The following is a 10,847-nucleotide window of genomic DNA, read 5'->3' on the forward strand; positions in this document are numbered from 1 at the left end:
GGGGCATGACTTTAGGATACTGGTCAGTTTCTAATGTAAAGATATGGTTGAGAATTTCATTATATGTTGTTTCTTTTTATCATCAGGATTAACTCTCCCAAGCAAACGATTTTCCCTCGTTTGTGGATGCTGCGAATTGTGAAATTGATTAGGATCCCTTTTCAAGTTAGCTAATAGTTGAGGGGAAAAAAATCTGGATTCACCTCCAGCTAAGGAATAGGGCTTGGCAGCTTACATTTTTTTTATTGGCTTCATTTCTGCCTCCAATCCATCATTCTACCCTTGTTCCTCCTTGTCATTTGTTTTTATTATCTTGTTACATTTCACATATCCTAGAAGCCACTTTATATCCTTTTTCAGAACAAAAGAGAACATATAATATTAAATACATAAATACTTGAGATATTTAAGCACCTTAATGCTTGTGGTAATTATTAAATAAAAAGCACATCCACAGTTACAAGGCCACTAGACCCAAAAAAGCTTTTTGAAAATCTTACAACTTTCCATTTAAGAATAATGAGTGGTAGTATATAGAGCAGAAAGCCAAATTTGTAACAGTAGCGAATTACAGCAAAATGAGTGGAAAAATTAAGACTCAGCCAGATGTTTGCCTCAATTCTTCTTGTATGAGGATAGATACGTAGCGCCATTATGCCTGAGAATTTAAGAAAAGCAATTTGCCTTCTTTACTTTTGGAAGCTTTCTTTCCAACTCAATTAACACTATTCAAAAATCAATATCTAGTAGAGGTTAAGAACGTGGGCTCTGGAGCCAGACTACATGATTTCAAATCCCAGTCCACCACTTGGGCTGTGTGCCCTTTGGGCAACTTATCCATTTCCTCACTTGAAAAATGGAGTTAACAGAAACTACCCTCATAATATTTTGAGGACCTTAACATGAGTAAGGTGCTTACAATGGTGTCGATAACATTTTAAGTGCACAAAAAATTGGTAGCTATAACTATTGTGGCTTTACAGGTGATTAAGACTCATGAGGCTCTTGGGGTCCGTGCCAAAAGTTTGGATCCAAATAAGTCGATGACTAGCTGGATGCCAAAAACCCAAGCTAACATGTAACTGAAGACCAGAAAGGAGTCTTTCCATTTGCCCCACTGAAAAATACGTATGGAAGTCAAACCTGCAATTCAGAAAAGCTCTTGGTTAATGGGAGTTTGAACACGTTTGATACCTTACTTCAACATTAACTGGCTCCTACTAGCCCTACTGAATTCGTTTATTAAACAAATATTTATTGAAGGCTTACTTTATTCTGCAATAAGTTTTAAACACCACAAATCATTAAAAACCGACACACAACCACACTCTGTTCCCCTTATGGCTTCAAATTATCACCGTCAAACAAAAGCTCCGAAACATCACCAAAATAGCAAAAATTCTTTAAAATGCTAGACCTGCCACAAATTTAATGGAAATCGAAAGTAGGAGCCTATCACAATCTAAAGTCTTAAAATAATGAAAGCAGACAGCGTGACAAGAAGTAAATTTTGGGGTCCCATTAGCTGGAGTCAGTCCCACAAGGGAGTGTATTTGGTAGGAGTGAAGAAAAGAGTGACAACTGCTTAGTCTCACTGGATCCTTCGCTCTTCTTCAGGAAGAATACTCCAGTTTGGGGAGGCCACATCACGGGCCAGCCAGTTAAAATCGTCAACGTCGCTCCAGTTATTTTTGTTCCTGTCTAAACCAGAGCCCTCGAAGTCCGTGTCGATCCCCGGGTAGCTCCAGGTATACGGGGCGAACTGTATCCCGGTGCAGTCCTCCACGATGGCCCTGCTGGTCACCTGCAGGAAGATGCGGGTGTCTTTCGTGGTGTGTACGCGGAGCTGCTGGCAGGCCACGGCCAGCACGCAGTCACTGCAGTTCTCCAGGAACACGGAGGTGGACACCGGGCCGCAGAGCAGCGTGCAGCCTCGAGCCTTGGTCAGCCGCAGGGTGTTGGGATTGCCATACAGTTTGATGGTGCAGTTAATCAGTTGGGTCAAAAGGACGTCCCGCTGGTGCAGCTCCTCGGCTCTCTTCTCCAAGACTTGGGACTGCAGATTGGAGAAGCCGCAGATCCAGCTGGAGCCGAAGTCTTCCTCCTCCTTCAAGGGCGGCGGGGAGGCCAGGATGCCTTCCGCTGCCGGGGCGCCGGGAGCCGAATCTACTTTGGTGGCTGAAGCAGCATCCTTCCTGCGGGTCTTGAAAGCGAAACGCTTCTTAGGCTGCAGCTCCTGGCGCCGCTTGGCCAGGGCCTCCTGCAGCCGCGCCAACACCTCTTGTCCCTGCCGCAAGTCGTAGGCGGCCAGGAACAAAACCGAGTCGTTGAGTAGTTTCTGCAGCCCCTGGAGCCGAGCGGCCGCCTCCTCCAGCTGCTCGACGGACTCCCCGCCTTCCAGAAGCTCTTCCACGGCCGATCGCTCCCGAGAGAAGGCGGCGGCGAAAAAGTCACTCTTCTCCTCCTCCACCTCCTGGGTCTGCCGCTTTTGCTTCCGCCTTTCCACCTCCAGTTGCCGCTCATGTTCTCGACTCTGAAGCCGCTCAGGCACCAGGCTCCGGACCCTCTGGGATCCCAAGTCCCTGTTCACCACAGCAGTGGCAGAGTCACTAGCAGTCTCCATCTTGACTTTAAGCTTCCTTTCTCCTGCCTTCTTTCCTCCGGGCGCGCCCTCCGCGAGGCCTCCCACCAACGCGCCCTGTGATTGGCTGGACATGCTGACGTCAGACCCCGGCCTTATTTTCTTCATCCATTGGTTCCTCTGCGTTGGAGGGGGCGGGGATGTGGGGCGGGGCCGATTGACAGAGGGGGTGGGGAGACAAAGGTCCTTGTGGATGGGTAGGGTGGAAGGCAGGCGGGGGAAGCTTTTTTTCCTCTTAAAGGGGCAGGACTTATATCCGGGATTGTGGGGTGAGTTGCAGCAGCGGCAGCTGCACATGTGGGTTTGTTTATAAGAACAAGGTTAGAAACTCGCAGGCCTCCCCCTCCCCCCCAGCTCCTTGCTACTACCCCCTTACAGGCTGGAGATCCGCTACTGGTGGGGGGAATGTGTGCCTGTGGTGGGTGGGTGGGACAGGTAGTGGTGAGAAAGATGGAGGGGGGGGGAATGTTACACCGCCCGGCCCGCGCCGGAGGAAGCGGCAGCTGGAACAGCTGGCTACGGAGCCTTTTGCATGCCTCTGTTTTTCTCCTTCTCCCTTCCACCACCCCTTCCCCCCACCCATTCCTGCCGCCCCTAAACCCTCATCCTACCACCCCCCCCACCCCTGCCGCTGCAGTTCCGCGTGGCCTGGGGCTCCAGGATTCCCGCAGTCACTTACGGGGCCGGGAGAAGGCGAGGGGCACCGGAATGGGAGAGACTGGGTTCCTCACTGCAACCAGGTTCAGGGGGCCCTGGGGAAGTCTAAAAACGGCTTATTTTTTTGCCAATTACTGCAGTCGGAGGGGTGGGGGCGGGGGAGATGAGATTCCACACCCCCTTCCTCTTCCTCCCACGCCCTCCCCCCCCGCCCCGACCTTGGCCGTCACTCCCTCCGCAGCTGGAAGCTGCTGGTCTCGCCGGGGTGAGACCCCAGACCCGGACTCGGCGGCTGTCTGAGGGGCCGTCGGTTGTTAGGAAAGTGATGGGGGAAATGTTACATTATTTCTAGAAGTGGTGGGAGGGATTTGTCACCGGAAGTGGATGAACCTAGGCTAAAGTCGGGACCAGCCAGAGGTGTGAGTGGGCACCCCGGACGGCGCAGTCGCTGACAAAACCCAGGACAGCTGGCCAGGCCAGAACCGGGGCGCGGCCGGCAGCAGGCGCGTGGCGACCTCGCATGCTCGGTGCAACCCGGCAGAGCGCCGGGGCCTCTGACCCGGCTCACCCTTCCAGTCTTCGGTTTCACCTTTATCTCCACCCCCTGTTGCCAGACTCCGTCGGGGTATTTAACTGCCCGAGAAACACACTTGAAATTTCAGTGATATACCTGCATTTTGATGCAGAGAAGGATGGGAGGAAACAAGAGAATTAAGACTCATTTCCAGTTTTTCACGCCCCCACACTCTTCCTTTCCTACCCATTGAAAGCCAAAACCACAACTAAACATAAATTCCTGTGTTTCTCCGCTGAAAGTCAGCACATGTCACACTGTTTGGCAAATTCCACGGGGGGGCGGGTGAGGTAATTATTGTGTGTTTGCGTGGGTAGACGTGCACCTGATGGAAACGGGGTTGCTAAAAAAAAATCCTGTGCTTGCGCTTGTAGTATATATTCTAAGTTTTTGTTCTCTTTGTTTCATGGGCGAGATAGATGGAGGCTTTTGTTTTTTTGTGAGGTATGTTTCCAAGGCTGGTGAATGAAATATAACTGGTTATCTTGTCTTTGGGTAGTCCGGGGGAATGCAGTAGCTGCTTTATTTTATGAAGGGTCGATTTACCCAAGGAAGCTTTAGAGATTTATTTTTGCTAGGGAAAAAAATCTGACCTGCCTCCCTTAAATTTTTCAGCAGTTCAATCTGTCCTACTCAAATTAAGAAAGTCTGTAGCCAAACAAAGTTTATTGGACTTGAGAGTTGCAGCTGGAGTTAGGCAACATTTTTGAATTAGCTATAGTGAACCTATGGGTAGGGAGTAGTGTTGTCTGTATCAGAAGTGGAATGGAAGATCGTTAAACCCTCTCAAGAACTTCATTTCTGCCCAACGAGAGGTTTTGGCATAGAGTCCAGTAGACTTTGGAAGTTTCCGAATATTTTAAGTTGGCTAGTTCAATCTTTTATGGGAAGGGAGCAGTAAAGGACAAGAATGGACAGGCTACCCTGCAGACCCAGTGTGCAGGAGGCACCTTCAAAGACTGATGTGAGACCCCATTGGGAATGGACAGGGGTCAGGAGTATGGTCATCATGAAGCATTGGTTTGACAGTTCTTGACAGACCCCAGCACAACTGCAGGCCAAGATAGGTGGTCAAGACATGGGTTTAAAGCTGCATTTCAAAAGCAGTAGGAAGGCATTGCCAGACTGTATTTGCCTGTTCTGATGGAAGGAAAGAGGGTGATGCATTACAGTGGAAATGTGGCAAAAGGCAAGCAGCCGGTGAGTGCTGAATCCCACTTTCAAAGATACTTTACAGAGTTCGTTAATCAAAGTACTGCTCTACTGTAGACATCTTGGAAAATGAAAGAATTCTAAGGTGTTCCAGACTTTAAAAATTATTTAACAAAAATTTAGATACTTTAATGGTTCAGTTTGTTAGTTAGATTTCTTTTTTAACTTTTTGAAAATTTAAAAGTGGAGAGCAGAGTGTTATGTGTACCAACTTCAACAATTCCCAACTGGCAGTCTTGTTCCTTCTACAACCCTAGCTCTTCCCCACCCCACCTCACTCTGATTATTTTACAGCAAATCCCAAACCTTATATTATTTCATATTTTACAAACCATAAATATTTCAATATGTATCTCAAAAAGATCAAGACTATCTTTTAAAAACATAGCTGCAATACCGTTACCACACTCCAAAAAAGTGGTGATTATTTCCTCATTATCATCAGAGTTTCAGGCTATATTCACATTTCTCTGATTATCCTATAATTTCCTTTTTTAAAAGTTACTGTATTTGAATAAGGAGTCAAACAAGCTCTACACAACATGCCTAGTTAATGTCTCTTTAATCACTTTTAAATCCTTCCCCCGTCTCCCAAGTGTTTTGTTGAAAAAAAACCCAACGGTCATTTGAGTTTCCCACAGTCTGGATTTTGCTGGTTGCATCTCCATACTATGTTTCTAATTTTAAATACTTCTCATATTTATTTGGTCTTTTAAAGTCCTTAAGTGAATATTTGTATAGTGATATGCCACAGGAAATCAATAACCAAGTAGTGAAAGTGTGTAACACAATAAAATAGTCTTTGGGTGTGGTTAGAGAGCAAAGAATGAGGCCTTTTGTGTTCTCTGGAGTTTATCAGGGACCCTGTGCAGGTGGGACGTGCCAGCCACACCTGGGCAAATGAAAAGATCCAGGCCCTGTTTTCTAGTAGCTCGATGCCAGAAGGAGGTGTCACCTATTCATCTTTCAGCAAATATTGAACATGTAGTGGTTTAAAAGGATTCATTAAGAGTTTTGCGTGTCAAGTATCAACTATTAAGCAAATTTGCCTACCTGAGTTGCTGACTTTTCTGACACAAAGACAGTGAAAGGTGTCAGCCGTGAAGGCATGTGCTGTTCTGCAAAAGGCCCCAGATTGGTCTGGGAAGCAGGACAGTAGCTGCCCCTTATTTCCACCTCTACCCCTGGCTTTCTCCTCCCCCTCAACACCCTTCACTTTCTGGGACGTTTTTCATCGTTTTACACGTAATGCCTGGCACAGGGGCTGGTGCCGATTATTTATCTAACATCAGTTTATTAAGCACTGTGCCGAGCGCTGAGCCGGGGAGGCTTTTGGGCTGCCGAGGGGCATCAAGATAGGCAGAGTCCCCTTCCTCCTTGAGGAGGCCTAATCTGGGCAGATAATTACAAAAACATGTAAAATTGTCACAGCGACAATTGACAACTGTTAGGAAGGACAGAGGAAGAGTGAGTGCCCCTAGTGGGAGGTTTGACCTTGTTGGGAGGTCAGTGAAGCCTTCCGGAGGGAGGGGGAGGGGTTGAGCCCAGGCTGGAAGAAGGAGCAGGAATGAACACGGAGTCATGAACACTGGAAAGTGTCTTCTAGACGTGTGGGCTCAGGGCTCACTGGTGACTTTGCGGAGAGCTGTGTCCCAGGAGTGCTGTGGGCAGGAGGCACACCGAAGGGGTGAGACGAAGGGGTGGGAGCAGGGTATGGAGTTGATGTTGAACCCAGATAACTCTGGAGAAGTTTGACTGTGAGGGGGGAAGAGGGAATAAATGGGGGGTATGAGGAGGCCAGTGAGGTGTTTTTGTTTTTTACAGAGAAAGAAGACATAAGGTCCATAATATAAGGGTCCTGGAGGGAATGGGACCCAAAACACAGGTGTGAGGATTAGCCGTAGATGGAGGGAAGGACAGCTTTCTCTATGGCAGTGTTGTTTTAACTTTTTATTGTGAAAGTTTTCAAACATACACAAACTTTTTGACTTCAACTCATAGTAACAGATGCATCATAATTGAAACAGAAGCTTTAAGAAACAGTAAATACTCTTAGGATGTACAATAGATGCTGTTTTCTATTCTTTTTATTGTATTTTTAAATGTTGGTCAAGACCCGCTAAATTCAACGGCAGTTTTAAAATGGTGTATCAGCAGGAGAGGGTGCAGCTGTAGGTAAATTTGCATGTTTGGTAGTTGGCAGATGAGTCTGATGGTGTCTGTGTGCTCTGTAAAGTAGACAGTGGTGGGGGGGGAAGGGGGGTGTCTGCAAAGGTGGGGGGAAGGTTTGGAAGCCCTGTGGGAAGAGGGAGAGCGTGTTGCCCAGAGAAATGGGGCTCGTGGTGTGTACGTTCAGCAAATACTTGGAGAGTGAAGAACCTTCCAGGCAGCGGTCTAGACTGACTCAGGGGAAGGAGCTGGGTTTGGGTCAGGCCACAGGAGAGAAGCTGGTATGGAGAGCCTGACCCTCAGAAGGCAGGAATCCCCATAGAGCAGCTTCTGTCGAAGAGTCAGGAGACTTGACTTCTGTTTCCCCTCATGCATTCCCTACAAAATCTTCAGAAATTTACATCACTCTTCCAAGACCTGCACTGCCTGTCAGCAGATGACCCTACCTACTCCTCTCTGAGAAAAAAAGGCCATCAGACGTGAACCTCACCTTGCCTCCATCTCACTCATGACTTCTCCGTGAAGATCCACCCCTTTGCCTCTTGTCCTTCTTCTTCAAAGCCAAGCCCTCCACCTGAACTGTGTCCCTCCCATTTCCTGGGACCTCGAGCCACTTCCATCCTCTCATTCTTCGTGATCTTTAATGCCTCTTCTTTGGTATCACCTCTGAGCAAGCAAGTTCCCTCAGCTTAAAACAATTTTCCTTTTGTCCTTTCATCTACCCAAGCGAATGCTCTTTTCTCCTTCTCTTGTCAATAGACTTTTAATTTTATTTATTTTTTGAAAAAAATTTTGGGAGGAGGTAATTAGGTTTATTTTTTATAGCTTTGTTGAGCTATAAGTGACATATACCACTGTGTGAGTTTAGGGTACCCATTGTGATGATTTGACATATGTATATATTGTGAAATGATCACCATATAGTTAACACATGCATAATTTCATATAGTTACCTTTGTGTGTGTATGTGTGTGTTTGTGTGTGTGTGTGTCTGTGTCTGTGTCTGTGTGTGTGGTAAGAACTTTTAAGATTTTCTCTCTCAGCGACTTTCAGATACACATTACAGTATTGTTACCAGTAGTCACCATGATGTATGTTATATCCCCAGAACTTACTCATCTTATAACTGGAAGTTTGTACCCTTTGACTGCCTTCACTCATTTCCATCCAACTCCTCACCTCCCACCCCACCCCTGGCAGCCACCAATCTACTCTCTGTTTCTATGGGTTCAGCAGCACGGCTGGCGGAATCTTCGTTCCCTGACCAGGGATCGAACCATGCCCCTTGCAGTGGAAGTGTGGAGTCCTGACCACTGGACCACCAGGGAAGCCCCCAGGTTCAATAGACTTAAAAATAGTCATCTAGGGCTTCCCTGGTGGCGCAGTGGTTGAGAGTCCGCCTGCCGATGCAGGGGACGCGGGTTCGTGCCCCGGTCCGGGAAGATCCCACATGCCGCGGAGCGGCTGGGCCCGTGAGCCATGGCCGCTGAGCCTGCGTGTCCAGAGCCTGTGCTCCGCAACGGGAGGGGCCACAACAGTGGACCTCTGTCCACGTACCGCAGGGGGGAAAAAAAAAATGGTCATCTACATTTGCTATGTTCAGATTCTCAATTTCATTCCTTCCTTAGCCCCTTATCATCTGACTGCTGCCTCTGCTACTTTACTTGAAACTCCCCATTCCCTCCTAACGTTCAAGTGCATTGTTCTTTGTAGCTCTAAGCACTGGATGACCCCTTCTTATCAAAGTATGGCGCCCTGGTTCTGTCAGTTCTCTGTCCATCCCTGATCACTGTTCCTTGTCTTCTTCATAAGTTTCTCTCCATCCACCCCTTAAGTATCCACAGGGCCAGATTTCTATCCTGGTACCCCTTTTCTCGTTCCTCGAACCTCCTCTGTTGAGCTCACCTTCCCCTCCCGGGGCACCACGTCCTGTCCTTATGCTGACTGATTCTCGAATCCCTGTCCCCTCCCACTTCTCTCCTGAGCCCAAACTTGAACTTCAGCACCTTTTTTTGATATTTCCGTGTCTCCATATTTTTACTGTACAAAATCTCTCTCTCTTTTTTTTTTTTTTGCGGTACGCGGGCTTCTCACTGTTGTGGCCTCTCCCATTGCGGAGCACAGGCTCCGGACGCACAGGCTCAGCGGCCATGGCTCACGGACCCAGCCACTGCATGGCATGTGGGATCTTCCCGGACCGGGGCACGAACCCGTATCCCCTGCATCGGCAGGCGGACCCTCAACCACCGCGCCACCAGGGAAGCCCTCTCATATTTTAAGATGGCTTAAAATGAAGTCCTTATTGTCCCAATGATCTCCTTTTTCTTCTACATAAGTTTCAGTTTATTACTGTGTAGCAAACCAACCCCAAACTTACTGGCTTGAAACAGCAATAATTCATTATTTCTCACAATTCTGTGGGCTGAGCTGGGGCTGGAGTCTCCAAGACAGCCTCTCTTACGTGTCTGGGGCCTTGGTGCTGCTGTCGGCCTATGTACCTCATCTCCTCCACACAGCCTCTCTCTCACTTGGTCTCCTAGCATTCAGTAACTGGGCTCCAGCTTTGCATGGTGGCTGGCTCCCAAAGGGGCAAAAGGTGCCACCAGGCCTCTTAAGGCCTGGGCCAGAATTGGTACAATGTCACTTCATTTGGTCAAAGCAAATCATAAAGCTGCCCAGATTCATGATGGGGAGAAAGAGACTCCACCTCTTGATGGGTGGAGCACAGGCATTCAGAGGGATGGAGGGAATTGTTGGCAGACAATAACTCTTTGCCGATAATCTAGCATGCTGTATATAAATAGTTTTGCTAACTCTTGTATGGCATTTACTATGTGCCAGGCAATTGCTGAGCATTTATACATATTACCCCATTGATCCTTTACAACATCCCTGTGGTGTAGGTACTACTTGTTATACCCACTGAACAGATGAAGAACTGAGGAGGTGAAGATGACTTCCTCAGGACCGAAAGCTAGTAAGCAGTGGAGCCAAAATTTTAATTGAGGCAGTTGAGTTCCTGAGTCCAGGCTTTTAGCACCACATATCTGGTCTTGATACCACATCTGATCACACTCCTGACACCACATCCGTACTCTTACAAGCAGGAAATCAGAGTCATCCACAGAGCCTCATTCCTCCTCACTGGGCCGCCCAGTCTGCAAATACCATTAATTCCCTCTCTCTCTCTCTCTCTCTCTCTCTCTCTCTCTCTCTCTCTCTCTCAGCTGGCTCCCTCTCTTCAGGCCTCAGCCCCCTCCTCATCTCCTCCTTGGGCTGTTGCTCTAGACCCCCATCTGGTCCCCGACCCCTGTGCTTCCCTGAACTCCCCCAGTCCTCCATGCCTCAGCCACTTGTTTCCCTAAAATTTAAGCTGATCGTGTCACTTTACCTAAAACTTCTGCTGGCTCCCTATTGTCTGATACTGTTCAGAGTCTTTGCTGTGGATGCCAGGCCGTGTCCCCAGTATGCCTCTCCAGCCTCATCTCCTACCATTGCCGTTACCCAAGCTGTACCATAGTGTGCTGTTACACCCATACTCATGCTCCTTCACTTCCATTTATTCATGCTGTGCTTATTAAATCAGAACTGACT

General features: G+C 47.9%; 1 protein-coding gene across 1 annotated transcript; it reads right to left on the bottom strand.

The window, feature by feature from the left end:
• Nucleotides 1-230: 230 nt before the first annotated feature.
• TBCC (tubulin folding cofactor C) lies at nt 231-3,387 on the bottom strand. The gene is made up of 2 exons (XM_082638831.1): nt 3,321-3,387; nt 231-2,930 (listed from the first exon to the last, which is right to left on the bottom strand). The coding sequence occupies exon 2, from the start codon at nt 2,747-2,749 to the stop codon at nt 1,592-1,594; it is 1,158 nt and encodes a 385-aa protein (XP_082494957.1). The 5' UTR covers nt 2,750-2,930; nt 3,321-3,387; the 3' UTR covers nt 231-1,591.
• Between the last annotated feature and the right edge of the window lie 7,460 nt (nt 3,388-10,847).

Source organism: Mesoplodon mirus (assembly GCF_964341445.2).
Source record: "Mesoplodon mirus genome assembly, chromosome: 12".
In the NCBI taxonomy this organism is placed as follows: Eukaryota; Metazoa; Chordata; class Mammalia; order Artiodactyla; family Ziphiidae; genus Mesoplodon; species Mesoplodon mirus.